Below are 17741 nucleotides of genomic sequence, written 5' to 3'. Positions count from 1 at the left end.
AAGATTTTGCACGTTGATACTGCAGTAGAAAATAATGAAATAGGGCCATCCAAACCCTATAAATAGCCTTGAATGGCCAGCTATAAGAAAAAAATATTTAACCCACTTTCTTTTTTTAAGTTTGAAGTTTGATTTTCTACTTACAGAGAACAAGTTTCACACTCTACTGCCTTTATTCCTTTTCCTATTTGTCAAAGAAGTGTGGGCCAGCACATTTTAACTTCCATGCAACAAACAATTTGTTCTGTTATGGAGTTAAAGGAGACATACCAAGAATACAGTACCAAGATTAGTACTGAAAAACATTGTATTTGTCAAGAATTTTTTAAATAAATAAAAAAAACTAATTAGTCAAGATTCAAATTACTTTTTAACTACAAGATTTCAATTTTTGTTCTGAATTTGATATCAAGAGAGCTGGTAAAGTCTTCACAGCTTCTGTTTCCTACAGTTGTAATATTGGACTAAAATATCCTGGGATAACTCAGTAGAATCTTTTAATTCACTGCTTCCTTTATGAAAATATGTTATGGAATGGTTCTCCAAATGAACATTTCACAAGTCTGATCAAATAGTCAACATTGTTATGACCTACTAGATGACAAAGTAATTTCAAAAAATGACATAGGGCACAAAGATGTCAGTTTATTATCATAATCATTTATTTTGTTGAATATAAGGACTAACAAGTTAGGAAACTAAGTAGGTTCTTCAGCTCTCAGGAAGACACTGTGACAAATTCTGTGAAAATCTAATGCTAGTGTACAAACTAGCCCAATAGGTATACTACTGTATTGCTCCTTATCACATCCCTGTTGGCCTTCTCAGGATTACTAAGAGATTAAAGGTCATGAATATGGTTAAGAATCCCATAACGTAATAAACTACCTAAATTCTTATTTCCAGACATTTATTTTTCATATTGCCATTCAAGAAACAAGTCTCAGAAGTAATTTCTTGCATGTGTATCCATTTTCTCTTGTCATGTTTACACACATACTGCTTGTATTTTACTCTGTAATAGTCAATTATTTTGTTGCTGTTTTCAGTTACACAGCAATTTGCCTACATCACCATTATCATCAACACATGAAAACGTAGTTGATCCTCATGAGGTTTTCAGTTCCAACTATTCCTCCAAAACCTCAACAAGTCATCATTTTTATATTGATAACATATTTCTTAATAATATTTTACTTACATAGAATTTACTAAGCAAATTGCAGTTGGTATGGAAGTGAGCATAAACAATTTTTATCAGTTTTTATCAATTTTATCAATTTAAATACGGTTCCCAAGCATTCAAATTTATACAGAAACTTGCAGAAAGTTTTCTTATATAGAACTATACACGATATAGAAACTATAAAAATATCAATAGTGTTAACCTGACATAACTTGTAGGTTGCTTTCATTTGGTATTTTAGGATTATTAGTCTTCAAAATGTTTATCTACAGATAAATAACCCAATTTTATTGCCATATACTACCAGCAATCTTAAGCTGTTATTTTAAACAATAAAGAAATGATAAAATAACATCCAATTTTCTGTGTGTTCTAGCACTTATGCATCTGAACATCTTTTAAATCCACCATTCATTCTCCTATCAGTCTTACTGACTATCCTAAATATTATTAAATATGCATTGAATATGCATTAGCCAGATCTTTGCAGTTATTTACAAGGTACAGGGAAGCCCAATTTTACTCTGTGTGACGTTATGGCAATTTGAAAGTTGTTGTGTCCTCCAAGAAATGAAGCTCAGAAGAGTTTACACAGCAAGTGGCTTCCAGTGGCCAGATACACTCGGCAGTTTATTGCTCCAGAATATAGGGAAGTTAATTTTTTTCTTCTAAATTTTCCTGTGTTACACACCAAAATATTCTATGATACAGAATACTCATCTTGTTGGAATTTATAGCAAAGACAAAACAGAAAAGAGAGAAAACTACCCTGAATGACAGTAGGAACAGAATTTAGAATGCATGTATATGTGGATAATTCTCTATTACACTGACTGTACTACGTATTAAAAAAAGAATCTTTGGTGGTTAGCATAAATACCATTTTCCTTTAAATAATCCACTGCTGGAGTACTAATTAAACTGCATTGGACACATTAACACACCAGCAAGCAATGAAGATGGCAAGGGCACCACTGCATGCAAGAGAGAAAATGATGTTGTAGAGGACATTAAGAGAGCCTTTTACCTGGCCTTTCTCAATTAGTGCTTTCTCCAGGTCCTCAATTTTTGCCTGACATCGGAGAAGATCAGCTTGCAGTTGTTCACGAGTCTGAGGAAAAAAGAAAATTGTATTATAAAGTGCATATTTAATCACATGTGGAATGAAGTTGATTCTCTTTTGGATCATCTAATCAGCTTTTAATGCTTCTCATTAAAATAAATGCTTTTGAGTTTATGCTAAAAAAATATTTAAAAGACATCAGTTTAAGAGTATTTTTCACTCCTAGTGTATGTGGTCTCTAGTCTATACATATTCTGTGATCAAGCTCTTCTCATAAAAAAAATAATGTTAGGAACTGAAATAGTTCTTCATAGTTCGTCATAGGAAGCTGTTCATGAAAAAAGTGGAAGACAGAAGGAAAAAAGTGCAAGACAGAATTGCAGTAAGCACTGAATAAGCTCCTAACAGTTAAACTATTTGAAGAGCTATACGAAAATAAAATATATTGACCCAAAATAATGCATTTACCCTTTGATTGCATACACCACTGCGTTTTCCTCTTTCTATACAATTTCTAAACCATCTACCCACCATGTTCAGAGATGTCCTAAAAGAGACTGAATCATACAAGTAAATAAACAAAAGATGTACAAAAGGCAAGATCTCTGGAGATTCTCAGTTACTGAGAATCCTTGAGCTACTACAATTATTCTTCCTATCCAACTTCAGCTACTTTTTCACATAAGCAGTTCAAAAATTTCCGTAAGGATTTCTTTCTGCATCTTCAGGTCCTTGTTATTTACCTTAAGCCTCATCCAAAAGTAGAAGGAACACCAGAACAGTGTGCCTTGCAAAATTAACCATGCAAAAAGCTACCTTCTGAAAATCTTCAACTCCCTCAAAAATGTCATTAATAAGAAGGAGAAATCATTTTGTAAAAGATAATTTTAAAAAGCTGTAACGAAAATATTCATATCATTGCCTTTCTTCCCATGAAGGCAGAGGCAATATGCAATGGTCTCACAATTTTCAAGTACATCATTGCCTCTGAAATCAAAATTTAACAGTAGCTGTAGTAATGCTACCATATCCTGCTGTGCAAAATTTTTTCAGCTTTTCCAAATATTTCAGAGATAAAAGGAATTGCAATTAAAATAATTACCCTTGCTTCTCTCTCTGCATCCAGGGTTCCACCAACTTGTTCTTGAAGCAATGCATATGCTCTTTGCAAAGCTTGATATTCTCTTGTTAGCTGGCAGAATCTTAGTTCAGCTTCTTCTTTAGGTGTGCTCTTAGTGAAGAGGAAAAACAGGCGTTTTTGTGTACGTAACAATAAATGCAAATAATATTTTATTTTTGTATCTATAGAGACAACAAGTAACACAACTCGTCTGAGTTTCAAACTTCAAGAAAGCTGTAAGAAAAATGACATGAGTAGAAACGAAAGGAAAAATGGTTTAAAAATGAATGAGAAATGCAGAGCTCAGCAGATACACTTACCTTAAAACTGCAGGACAATGTCAGCTGCTATATAAAGCAGTAATACATAGAAATTTCAAGAAACTGACTGAGAAACCATGACGTGAAACAGTTGCGTTTATCACTTTTCTTCATCAACTTCAGTGCCACAAGGTATAAATCCTACTTGTCACACAGTCCATCACTCCATTACTCTTTGTCTCCACACACCAGCATAAAGAACTTTACCAGCACAAGCACACTATCACAGCGGCTTCATCTCAGTAGCATTAAGATTCTTTTTTTGTTTTTTTTTTCCCCCAGTAATATTAACATCTGAAGGTGCTTAGAATTTTAAAAAACTGACATCAACAATTTCAAGATCTTTTCTATAATGCTGAGGCCAAGAAAAGTCCTTTAATTAGTTTTTGCTCCTGGAAGTCAAGCTACAAGGAAAAGAAATTAAAATATTACTAGATATTAAAGCTAGAAAAATAGGAAGCCCATTACAAGTGAATAATGGAAGTCATAAGTTAGCAAATAGGACAGATAGATGAAAGACAATTTAGTTCAATCTTTGTCCTCAGCTCTGCAATCTTCTGAAGCAGGTCAACTGCAGCATGTATCACAGAGCTCAGACAAAACATGACGGTGGATATTTACTCCCTATAATCACTTAAGCCTCACTGAACTGTAAAAGCTTCTCTCAGTATCTTGAAAACAGAAAAAAAAAAAAATCATGGTTGTATAAAAACAGTCAAATTATAAAGTCAAAAGGCAAACTGAAGTCTAGTTTTGGCAAAGCAACATGCTTTGTTTCTCAGCTCAGTATCAACCGAATCTAACAGGCAGAATCTTATTTTATTACAGTGACTGTGGGGTTTGAAATTGGACTTGAAACAGAACAAAACAATTCTCTGCAAAAGCTTTCATACAAAAAGCTTTTTGTTTTGTAGCTGCAAAAATGGTTGCTCTTATATTTTGTGCCAATTTTAATAGAAGTTAAAGAACAAATAATCTGCTACTTACATCTTCCAAATCTTCCTCTGGTGTGGCTGGTGTCCTGTCTGTTTTATCTGTGTTATATGAAGTTACAGATGATGTTTCTGAGTCTAAGGATTCTTCATCAAATCCAAAAAATGTCTCCACAACATGCCTCTGAAAATTTAGTTTTCCTCAGTTATTAGCAAAACAATTAGAAAACCCCAACGACCCAGTAAACAGCAGTCAAGATCTTCTCTGACCATTCAGGAAGAAAAACAACCCGTGTAAACTCTTGTTCCATTGAATTAGTTACCTTTCCATTACTGTTTGCTAAGGCAGAACTCCAAGTAGTAGTGGGAAATTGTTAGTAAAGTAATGCTTTAGCACAAACATAAATACTAATTTCCAAAGTCATAAAGATCTGATTCACAAGATTCGCAGTGGAGGACTGCAGTATCTATTTGGATGTAACCTCAAAGTAAGCTGTGAGGGATACATTGGTGCCTACATTTACACACACACTGCACTTACAGCCTGCAGCTCTGGTCCCCCATGGTCCATCTCACCAGGTTACCACGGTCTACCAGTTCTAGCTCTCATCATTTGTTAGCTAAACAGCTCTGTAATTGTTTCACATACAGCTAATCCCACTCACACTACTGAAGTCATTCTCAAGGCCATGTCCCAAGCAATTGCTTTCTTTGAGATGAGAATACCAGATAACAATTAAAAATATAATTCAAACTGACTTGTAAACTAACTGATATTACGAAAAGCTCCAGAAAGGATGCTATGCACTCAAAAAAGAAGTCACTTGTTCTCCAAATCTGTATATCCATCCACAGACATACAGATAAACCAGATGCTATACAGGTAGACAAAAGCTTTAGAACAGTCTTCAGAAACCAATCTTATTCTTGTAAGCTACTAACCCACTAGCATTACTGTTGGGTATAGTCACAGGGAGTGTAGTTGTTGTATTAAAAACCTATAATGGTCCGTTACTGCTCTGTCCTACAGGAAGCTCTGCAATCCTAGTGCTGTGAGCAGCAGAACTGCCAGATGCACTTAAGATTAACACTTCCCTGCCTTATAGGGAGTTTCCATGTATAGCTTTAAGAGTTGAATCACAATGGCTCTTGAAAAGAATATGTGCACATGTACAATACTCACTGGATTTTGGTAACTACATGGTTTTCATTGAAGATTTATTCAAGCTTTTCTTAAGAAGCAGGAAAGCTCTCAACAAGTTATGCTTTTATACTGATATGTGAATTCAATTGTTACTTCTAAATCATAACTGAGAAAAGTCAAATCAGTTGCTGAAGAATTCTGATCTGAATTCTAATTTCCTCTGACTACTCTCACATATTTGATAGAAAGTATTTTTAATGTGAATTTATATCAATTCCTTCACATAATTTTGAAGTAAAATTATGCATTAGGCTTTTGTAAGTCCAGTACTAAGGCTCCTACTGGAGCACAGTACTAGTAAATATAAAAGTTTAGAATGTTACAGAATGTTACAGAGCAAGACATAGAATGTATAGTATGCATATTTCAAGATACCCTCACATTTTTAATGGTAATCTGATTGCTGGGTTTCTAAAGCAGTTTCATGGCCAAATATCCAGTTTTTCAATAAATTAATCTAACGTGATGAAAATTATCAGGATGAATTTCCCTGCAATTCAATCAGAGGAACTAATCAGTAACTTCTTACCTTCATGCTTATATGTCATTTCTTGGCAGCCAGAAAAATACAGGCACACCAAAGCACAGAGGCAGATAAAAAAAGAAAAGTATAAAACAAGAAATATGAACTCCATCACACCAGTGTGCAGGCTTTCCCCTGTTGCAAATGCAGTTTATTTTTTAAAGTTTAAGTAAAAAATCAGGTCTGTAGAGACCTGCTGTTTCCAAAGAAACTGAGCAATAATGCTTTATTTTTGAAAGCATAACATCATCAATCATAGAATCATAGAATTCCATTCTTTGGGTGCAAAACAAACAAACAAAAAACAACACTTTCCAGATTTCCTTCGTTATATCAATTCCAGAACAGGGCTGCGGGAGGCAAAGAAAACACCATGAAAAGGGAAGGAAAAGAAGATTCACATCTTGTACGTCTTTCTCCTAACAAGTGACACATTAACAAAAAAAAAACAAACAAAAAAACAACTCTATTTTCTTAGGCTTTCCTTCAGAGAAAAATACCCTACCGTACTTGAATATCCACAGTCATTATATTACTCACTCCTCTAAACACAATCAACAGAGATTGTAAAGCCTCATCCCACTGTGCTGCTCCTTTCCTCAGGGGCACCTGAGCTGGTTGCCAGTGCTCTCCTATGGACACCTACGTCCCTTGGTAATTGCAAGAAATCTCAGTTAAAGCTACACTAGCAACAGTAACCTAGTGCAATTATGGTACTCCAGAAATAACATAGATATCTGATTGTAAAACAAAACATTTAAATCCTTAGTACTTCCAAAAGCCTTGCAGCTGAACTAACATTATCTAGACACAGTAGGGCTACAAAGGCTATTGGATTAGCCTTGACAGATCATTCACACAAATCTTAAAGACCAACAAAGTTGTGCCATGGATTTTGTTATACCTAGCAGGAATAGCTGTTAGGAAAATACTTGTAATAGAAATGTCCACATACTGGACATTATCTAATCAGAGTATCACAAAAATTAAGGAAGCTAGATTATAAGTGTATACCCCCCCTTTGAGGAAAAACTGCAACAGTGCAGGAGTAAAAGAGAATCATGGAATCATGGAATGGCTTGGGTTGAAAGGAAGCTTAAAGACCATCCAGTTTTCATCCATGCTGCCATGGGGGCAGGGTTGCCAACCACTAGACCATGTTGCAAAAAGTCTCATCCAACCTGGCTTTAATCACCTCCAGGGATGGGGTATCCATAGATTCTATGGGCAGCTTGTGCCAGTGCATCATCACCTTCATAGTGTCCCACCTATGCTCTTAGTTCCTGGTTATTAGAAGAAAAAAATGAACTTTCTACACATTCTAATATAAGCTTATCTGACCAGAGTCATGAAACCTAACTGTCATCAGTTATTTCCTTTTCCACATTATCAAGGAGAGTCACAGCTCTGGGAACAGATCCAACTCCAATAGCCAAACCTGGTAATTCATTGGTGCTAATGATGCATGTTAATGCTCAGAATTTCACATTTAACAAATCTTAGAAAAGCAAAGCCAAGAATTTACATCAGTAATTTCTCCTTCTGAGTGGTTGGCAGGACAGATACAGTCATAACTTCTTCTACTGCTATATAGGTTATCATCTGTAGGATGTAAAAATCTCACACAGATCATAGACCGAAGTACACTTTCACTGTTCATGTCTCTATAGAAAGTAATTCATCCTAGACTGCATTTGAGAGAATGCAGTCATTTGAGAGAAGTAGATATTTTCAAGACAAAACTCACATGTCCTGTTTAGGTACCTGCTTCCAGAGGAGAGCAATCAAAACATTACAGCTCTGTAAGATACACTCAGAGTGAGATGTCTATATCTCACCACTGTTAGTGACTTCTGACATAGCATTTGATTTGATGAATTTTACAATTTTCAATCCAATTACTGACACAGGCTGTAAAAATTGAGATGATACAATCCCCACAAGACATCTGGGTGAGTAATCCGTTCTGCATAGTTATAGTAAGTAAAAGAGAGCAGGAAATTTACATAGCCTTGAGGATTTTGATTTATCTTTCTGATTTAGCACCTAACTAGACTCAAACCATTTTGATTCTCCCTTCATGAAATGTGATCTGCATGAAAAAAAACAAGAGAAATTCCTGACCTGAGCTAACTTTTTGAAATTCCTGCTAAACTAAGAAGCTATTCAGGCACAACTAAAACAAAGAACATTTTGTAGAAGATCTTTGAGAAGATTTTAAATGCTTTAAATTTTAAAGCTTTTCAATACAGTTGCCTATGTAGATTCAAGCTATGTTGCCCCTAGATAATAAAAATACAACAAAATTTCTTCGGCTTATAACAGTGATTAAAAAAACAAGGTATAGAATGTTAAAATGCATTTACAAGTATATTATTTAGCAATAGCCTTGATGAACAAAATGAAAGAAAATAGTTGGACATTAAGGGGTTTTGGATGGTAGAAGAGCTGGATTTTTCACTGGTGGTGGTTTTTATAGGTTTTGAAGATTTATTATTTTTATTTCAGTTAAAATCTCAACTCCAACTGTAACTCAGTATATTTCTGTGGAGAATCAGAGTGAGGAATAACAATTTGATCTTAAACTGTACAGCAAAAGAGCAAACTTACATGATTTGATACTAAGATACAATGACAGATTAGCTGTGCCTAGCTTACTTTAATGCCCTTCAAAATCATGCTTCACACATAATATTCAATGGCACATAATAAATTTATCCTTGTGGAAGAATTCAGTTTCACACTTTTGCTTCATCCACACTTCTGTATCAGGCGCCATTTTGTCAGACTGCCCCTCTGCTGCCATCTGCCACATGGCAACAAAATGTAACAGAATATTGGTAAGAAGGTCCACCCTTTATTGCCATACCAACATCTGCCTCTGATATTTTGGGCCAACATAATCAGATGGGAGGCATTACTTTTGAAGCAACCCATCACATGCAGAAAGTCCTATTTTAAAATTGTTCATAACAGACAAACTCCTGGGTACAGTACAACAAGCAAAAATATTTAGCTTACTAAAAATACATTCAGCCTCTATCAGCCTTACATTATGTAAAAGTAGAAGATATGCAAGATTTATCATCTTGCATCATGAATTTTTCTTTCTTTATATGACAAAGACACATCACTATTAGAAGTATCACTTGAAGAATTATCACCAACTCAGAGAACAGGAAGGGATAATTCTTTCAGAATACATAGAACACAGAGCTATAAAAATGCACCACCTGGAGGTCATCAGAAGTACAGTGCTGAACACTGACAACTAATGTAATATTCATTTACAAAAGCATGCATCTTATACTGTCATATACCTGATAATAACCTCTCCACTCTTCACTTCCATTTTTTCCCTCCTATCCCATTCTCCTCCCCTCACATGCTCCAGGCTGTTAATGTTCAGCTTTGCAAAAATAAAACAGTATTCAGCAAAACCAATTACTTCAAAACACATTAAAATAAGCACTGAAGGCACGGTTTGAAACAAAATTTTCAATTTCTGAATCCTATTTTTTTCACTTTGCACTCTAGAGTAAAGTAGTTACTAGAGAAAAATAGTTACATATATTTTTTCTATTTTTACCTACAGAAATATCATTTCATTCCTAGCATGAGCTACAGTTTTCAGTTGCGATTAAGCAACAACTTTCTGCAAGTACTTTAAAGGGCTGTATTTTCTGTAAAATTACACTTCAAATCATTATATCTTGTAGGCCTCAAGCCACTTGAACATGTAGGTCACAGTGGCTAAAACCATGATTTTTTATGCTTTGAAAACAAGCTTAAACACAGTTCAAATCTTAGAGCTCCTCCATCGTCCTTAGGAAAAAGTTAATAAACAACAAAAGAAAACAGGAGAGTTACATGAAATTCTACCATTAATTTAAATAGAGCTCTAATTTTGGGTAGTATTTGAATATCTGCTGTTCACAACAACCAGAATGCGCAGAAAATGAAGGTTTGCTCACCTTTTGAGGTTTCAGAATTTTCTTCTTCTGTTTCTTCGATCGCAATAGCCGTTCCCTTTCCTAAAAGAAAAGATAACATTTTGGTGTAGATTGCTTCTGAAATATACATATAGATAGATATGTTTAACACAAAGAAATTTAACAAGTTTCTTGAAAGCTGAGGTAAAGCCAGCACAAACACAACGTCTTTATTCCCTCAGACTACACCATGTTGGTGTCACACCACACTGTACTGCAGTTGTATCCCTTTAGCAAATAAACATTCAGCCACACACTTTACATGCTTGATTGGAAGTTGGCAGGAAAAGGCTTTGCTAAATATTGGGCACAGATTTCTGGCAGTTCCTTTGACACTTCTACTGAAAGGCTCACTATGGAAACAGAATTATCTTTCTCATTCCAACATTCAATCGTCCTGAAGATGCATGTTGGTAGGCAAAAAAGAATCTCAGCCAGATACAATGTTATGTGTAATTTATAGGGAGAAATAGGCAAAATTCTCAAGTGCAAAGGCATTTTTTCATCAAGAGAAATCAGGCCTTAGCCTGCATCTAGTTTCCAACATGGCCATGGAACAATATAGTACTTTACTACGTTATGAAAAATACTGGTTTACAAACATTCAAGCACAAGATTGTTGCCTTAAATTTAAAAATTCAAAATGAATGTAAGAAATGCAGAGATTGTGGAGAGGGGGAAGGGAAGGTGACAGCAGGTGATCTATCTAGCTTTACATCTTTGCAACATTTCTACTTTTAAAAGACCAATAGCAGCTGTAAGTTCATCCCTAGCAGTCATTGCTCACAGTGTATTTTCCTATTCGGAGTTATTCATTATACATCACATTCAGTTCAGAAACAGAATGGGAAGCTCCAAGTAGAAATCAAAATAAACTAATTCATTTTATAAGTGCACTGTTCCAATAAAGAAGTTTTGGAAAAAAAGAAATAATTCAGAAATTTTTATAGCACCTTTAATACACATGGCTTTCAAAATATGGAAAAGTAATGACTGCCAAGATAGACTGAAGATATCTCACAGTATAGGAAAATATAATGCATTAAGTTAAAGCTGTAAACACAAAGCTACATTTTAGAAAATGTAGAAAAACAGTGTTCACTCCTCAGAGAGTGAGTTAAGGCACAGTCCCTGCTTTAACAACAGGTCTCAGGCATCCAACTCTGCTGTTCAAATTATTGGAGAAATGAAATATTCTTTCTCTCTTTCCTTCTCTTTCCTCTTCCACCTCCGCAGAACTAAACAAACTCTTCCTAAATACCCCGACTTTTCCTGTTTCTGATCTTTTGTAAGACTGCTCAATCTACTTTCTGTCGCAATATTACTTCAATTCATCAGAACTAAAATAACATCAATTAAAGAAAAACTATCTACTGAATCACTTGTGTGTTTTGTAAGCATCTGAGTTTATTCTGACAATTTTCCTTTTAAGAACTGGCCAAGAAACCATGGTTATGGGAGAACTCAAGTTGATAGGTCTCCAACAGCATCACAGATACTCTGGAACTGACGATGTAAGTCAATTCAGACAGCCTTATTGCTGTCGACTATCTTTCTTTTATGTGGGTATCATACTGTACTCAGCTGTAGTTAAGATGATGACTTTTGTGTTAATCAGGCATGTGACGTGGGTCATTCTTTTTGATTCATTTTATTTTCCTGAGGCAAGAATTGAACCAGAAAATATAGCTAAAAAGCACAATGGCACTGCAGAGTGCCCCGCATTCATGTTGAAGGCAAAGCATCAATTAGTTTGTACTGACAAGCAAAGCAGTGCACTGGCTTACAATTTCACTTAGTTCTGCAGCTAAACGACATCTGTACATAGGATAAGAAGTAACCAAATATGAGACCATATTTTGCAATGCTTATTAATCTTATTTTCACACTAAATATAGTTAATGTTAGTTGACCAAAGTTAGGTTACAATATATTTCCTCAAATTACTGGGTCACATCCTCTTCACAGTGAAATATAGGTGAGGTTATGTCTGCCTATATTGGAAATTTAATGTAATGAGATAGTCCCTGTCTGTAGAGTTGCATTTTGAAGGTAAAGAAGCATCTCTCTGTGAATCAGCATTGGTGTCTGGATAACATCCCACTGCTCATAACACTGCAACACTGGGCAATGCACACAGACATCTTTGGCAAGATTACAGAGAGAAATCCTTGGTCAAAATCTGGGGTGAACTGCCAAGAATAGAGTTCCAGACCAAGTAATAACACATCATATTGTTTAAAATTTTTATCTTCTATTTTTATTTTCTGTTTTATTTTCTAATTTGAGTGTTCTGATTGTTTAATCTCTTATTTAGACAGAAAGGGCTCAAATTTGTTTCATCATTATGTAGCTTTCATAGTGCTATTTCAGATGCCATAGAACAGTCTGAGTTCCAGATGCTGCTCCAGATGCACATGACTCTCAGAGATGGTACGTAATTTCTGCCACCAGCACCTGAATGGTGTGTCCCTGTGTCCAAAATAATACTAAGCACCTCTAAGCAGCTGAAATGAGTCCCAAGCAGTGCAAAAACCTATGAGCATAATCTTAAGTACTTTTCACAGTCAGACGGTAGCAACTGTGCAGTTGTAATAAAATGCTACCTTTGGTAAAATGAATCATATATATTTCTATTTGCTATAAGAACAGAGCATGGGCAGTTCAGTTAGGTGGAATTAATGTCATTCTGTACATTCCTTTGTTTTAGGAGAAATTCTAGGTCAAATGAGTAGCTGAGTTTACAGCAGGATCTATACCCAACATGTTTCAGTTATTAAGTTCTGGAATCACAGAATCACAGAATTGTAGGGGTTGGAAGGGACCTCCAGAGATCATCGAGTCCAACCCCCAATGTGTCCTTTCCTCCAGGCTCCTCAGTTGCCAACATTCAGTTTCGTAAGTAAAGTGAATGGACTGATGCACCTCTTTCCATAAGCAGTCCATAATTGATAAACACATACACACTGCAAAGAAATTCATTCAACATGTGGGAAATAACAAGAACAGTTCAATGCCAAAGAATTTCTTCTATGCCATTACTACAACTGGAGTTAAAATATTGCTCTCCAGTCTTCAGCTTGCCTACCAATGTATATGCATACATGAGTGTACCAGACATGAGAAGTATTACCACTGTGAGATCATCAATAACATGCTGCTTTTCTTTGACTTGCAGTCGAAGAAATTCAATTTCTTGTTCATCCCGTGTGCTGCTAAGATCGTTTAAAGATGTGTGCCTCTTCAGCACTGGTTGTGCAGATAATTTTTCTTTCTACAAAAGTTAAAATAAAATTTGTTATTAAACACAAAGAATTATCTTTCCATGAACATAAGAGAATTCTGGTGCATGATGTAGCAATCTATAATTCTTCAGACTCATTCATATTCCACTACAGCATAAGGCCTCTTTCACCAGCTAAATAAATATGCCGTATGCCTTAGTGTTAGTACTTCACATAAAACATTGTAGAACAGAATCAAAGAACATAGTCTGGAAAAAAGTCAGCACAGGCAGCCTGATATCCTATAGCAGTAGAGACTTTGGCAAATATACCTAAAGTCTGTTTTGACCTTTAATCAGGAAAAAAAACCAACATTCTTTCATAAAGCTGATTTTCAGTTGTACATTTACAGTATCCAAATATATCTTTATCTACTCATGATCCTTTTCCTTAATGAAGGCAAACTGATACAACTCAGTGACACAAAGGAATACCACTCTGTACTGAGATTGTGAATATTCAACTGCGTTGGCTGACTCGGGCAGCTATATCATCCCATTGTTGAGACTCTGAAATGCCTATCAGAAAAAAAAGCCTCACGAGCATTTCCACCTCCAAGTACCTGAGTTGTCTTATAACATGATATCAGAAATTATTACTTACCAATTCTACATTTTCCCTTGATAGGTTTTTTATTTTTTCTTCCATTCTCTGGATGCACTGCATCATATCATCATTTTTTTTGCTCATCCTCTTATTTTTTTCAACCAAAGGCTTTAGCTGACTTTCTGTCTCCCGAGAACGTTTCAGCTGCAAATGGCAAAGGAAGAAGCTAAGCTGTGCTTTAGTATATAGTTTTAGGAAAGAATAAATGTGTGAGTATTCTCTTGCCCTTTCCATTCATTAGAAAGTTTAGTTCTTTTCTTAAGTAGCATCTGGTACAGACTTCTGTACTAAGAACTACAAGAGTCCAAGCAAATAAGAAATAGCTCTGGTCCTTGGATTTTGCTTCTTACAAAACATTTATGAAGATCTGTAAACGTGATTTCTTGATAAACTAAACTTGCTATACGTAAGTTTCTTGTGAGCCAGTATACATACAGGGTCATCATCTTTCACCAACTTAACTACCCTTTAGTAAACGCTTCCTGCTCTACTTTGAAAAACCTATACCTAGTGTGTAATTAGAGAAATACAAGAGGCAGCCAGAGGGCACAGATTCAATCTCAGCATTCTGCTGACATTTCCAAGCTGTTCAGCTTTGCTCCTGTGGTCTTATTATATTAGACAACTGAATGAAACAAATTACTGCTCTTTCCTGTGTTTGTGTGTATTCAGTATTTCACCACTTTTGTTTCATTATTCCTTGAGTTGTTTTCTTTGTTTTTGTTTTTGTTTTTTTCCACACAGTGCTTAATCACAGGAGCATGTTGATGTCACTAGTTTTATGTAGTATTGTCTCAAAATATGACAAAATTCCAAACTATGTTTCTGAAACCTCAAAGTCAAGCATCAAGAAGAGCTTTTGACTGAGTCATACATGCCTTCCATTTAGAGGGACACTGCAGTAAAGATGTTGCAGTACTTTAGCATTCTTCAGGGATGTTTTGACTGACTTATGTCCACAGAAAGGATTAGGAGGCTGAATTATCTTGTCTTTAATAATGCAACCTTGAAAGAAAGCATGATGTTCTTGTAAGTACAGAGTAGAGGAAAGCAACTGTACTGGTAAAAGAAAAAGAAAAAAAATAAAACAAAAACAGAACTAAAAAAAGGAAAAAAAAAAAAAGAAAAAAAAAAAGCAGCACACTACCCAGCATCTAGGCAAAGTAGTGAAAATCGCTAACAGCATCCCAATTAAAAAGTGTGTTCTTACATAGCTGTCTCTGGGGAAAGGGAGTTGTTTGTTTTATGTTGTTCTTTTAAAATTCGCAATTACACTCTCAAGTCATCCAGTTTTACTATATTACGGTTCAATTAACTTCACTAGTCTAGATTCAGCCAAGACTTCGGACAAGAAAGTTTCAAAAATTAGTTTTGATAATCATCAAGTTATCACAACTAAATTAAGTCCCTTTATCATAAAATAAATCCTCTGATCTCAATATGAAAAACTAAGTCCAACAAAGAATAAGAACAGGCCAATGCTGCACTCAATATGCTGGAAGGAAATTGTGCCCTCACCATACATAATAGCATTACTTTTGAATCAGAAACACAGGTTGCGTGAAAGAAAAATTCTACTTAATTCTACTTAAAATGAAAAATCCTTTCTATTTCCATTAGGAAAAGTGCATTATAACAGGACACATATAAGAATGCATACTGTTAAAACTCAGTTTCACAGTCCATGGGAGTTTTCCCATTAATCTCATTACAAGCAATTAAGTAGCAACGCAGGCTAATAGAATTCATTCTTAAAATTCATAGCCTTTCTTTAGTAAGTTACTATCATTCTCCTAGGATATTTTCACCTACTTAAGAGACTTCCCTTGAGAAAGATGGCAGATTTCACATCTCCAGACCAAAAACACTTTTTAATTCTCAGCTAGCATAAGCATGTCACAAAACTATTGTTCAATTTGCCTATTACCAAGATTAATACAGTAATTTAAGGGCGTGGATTATGCATGTTTTACACAACATCATTAGACAGTGCCACAGGCAAACTAACAGTCAATTCAGTTACAATGACACCAAAATAAATATATAAAGCTTTATTTCTCCGAAACAAAAGAGATTCCATCTCTGTCTATGGTGACAAAGTAAATATCCATAGAAAAATCTCTTATCTTTACGTATAATTGATTGTGTCCAACCAGGTCTAATTTGTAAATTATTTATAACACTGACTTTTCAGCATTAATTCATTTACCATAAAAATGTCCTCCCAGTCACCATCTGTGTTATTACTAATTAATTTACCAGTTCATTTCTTTCATCTGCTAAGAGAGTATTTCTGTCTTCCAGCTTCCTTATCATAGCATTCAGTTCAGCGATTTTCAGCTGAAATCTCCTCACATCTCGTTCATCCAAATGCTGCTCCTTTGCATCAAAGACATATAGATATATAAAATTATCTTTAAAAAGACAATTCATAAATGTAATATCATGCTTTAGCAAGTAGATTGTATAAATCTAAAGTAGACTCTTACATCAGTGTTTGGAAAACTTATTTTAATTAACTGAAAGACTAAACAGCAACATCCTGTGTAAATGCTACATGATACCTTACCTGAAATGGGTCTACTTGACAGATGTATGTAAAGAGTTAACAATATTTTTTAAAAAGCTAGGTATAAATAATTCATTCATGACTTGTAAATTCTAGCACGATTTATAACCATTAGCTAGAAGAAATCTAGTGCGTATTACATAGGCTAAAAGCACTTGGAACAGTTTTGGAAAATGATAGTACATAATTTCCAAAATTATGAAATAACTAACTCCAGAAAAATAGAGGGGTTCTAGACAAAGAAGGGCTGTTTTTAATCACAGATAACAAGTTCATGGTTGAAGCTCATCATGTAAGCTCTAAAAGTTCTGTGTTCACCTATTTTTCAACATTCTTTGAAACTGAAGATGTCCAAGGATTTTCTCACTCACGAGCAAAACACTACACGCAGTTCTAGACCACTTACTGTGAATCAAGCCTTTTAGCGTTTTATAAGTAACCACAAAATCAATGTGAATACATAGGCAATATTTGCCCTATGCTGGCCATTTGAAGGAGACAGGATTTTCTTACCGGGCTTCCCATCAACTCGGTGATGTCCCCCACTCCTGCAGGAAGTTCTCTCTTGGGGCTGCTGTGGTACCGCTCTGCCTCCTTCACTTGGACAAGCTGCTCATCCAAAGCTTCTTTCTGAAGGAGGAGTTTCTGTGTATGTCCTGCCTGAATGCCAAGGTCTTTCTCCAGAGCCAGAATCACTCTATCTTTGCCTTTGATCTCATCCATCTGGAAAGAAATATAGCAAGGAAGTTTCTATAACATCCCCAAGTATGGACATGCTGCATACATATCCATAAACCTGCAAAAAGAAAAAAAAGTTCTTTTTCTATTAGATTAATACCAGAGTGGCTGCTAAAAAGAAAGATCTCTCTCCTCTGAAGCATTTTCCCCTCCCCTTAAAAAAGTTTCAGCTCTCACTTGACAATGAGCTTGCCGGATGCAGTC

General features: G+C 35.3%; 1 protein-coding gene across 6 annotated transcripts in view; it reads right to left on the bottom strand.

Annotated features, from left to right (window-relative positions):
* Positions 1-17741, bottom strand: part of JAKMIP1 (janus kinase and microtubule interacting protein 1) — a 129630-nt gene that overhangs the window by 34250 nt on the left and 77639 nt on the right. For all 6 annotated transcript variants that reach the window (XM_042812213.1, XM_042812212.1, XM_042812215.1 and 3 more), the window contains exons 5-12: positions 17313-17522; positions 16490-16609; positions 14228-14374; positions 13474-13614; positions 10323-10382; positions 4677-4805; positions 3352-3480; positions 2214-2297 (exon numbers count right to left, since the gene is read on the bottom strand). In XM_042812213.1, coding sequence (XP_042668147.1) covers positions 2214-2297; positions 3352-3480; positions 4677-4805; positions 10323-10382; positions 13474-13614; positions 14228-14374; positions 16490-16609; positions 17313-17522 — 1020 coding nt within the window. The remainder of the gene's footprint in view (positions 1-2213; positions 2298-3351; positions 3481-4676; positions 4806-10322; positions 10383-13473; positions 13615-14227; positions 14375-16489; positions 16610-17312; positions 17523-17741) is intronic.

Source organism: Centrocercus urophasianus, unplaced genomic scaffold (genome assembly GCF_019232065.1).
Source record: "Centrocercus urophasianus isolate 14NV4802_14NV808 unplaced genomic scaffold, USGS_Curo_1.0 seq_13, whole genome shotgun sequence".
Taxonomy (NCBI): domain Eukaryota; kingdom Metazoa; phylum Chordata; class Aves; order Galliformes; family Phasianidae; genus Centrocercus; species Centrocercus urophasianus.
The sequence above is the reverse complement of the archived record's forward strand: the minus strand, read 5'-3'. Positions and strand labels throughout refer to the sequence as shown.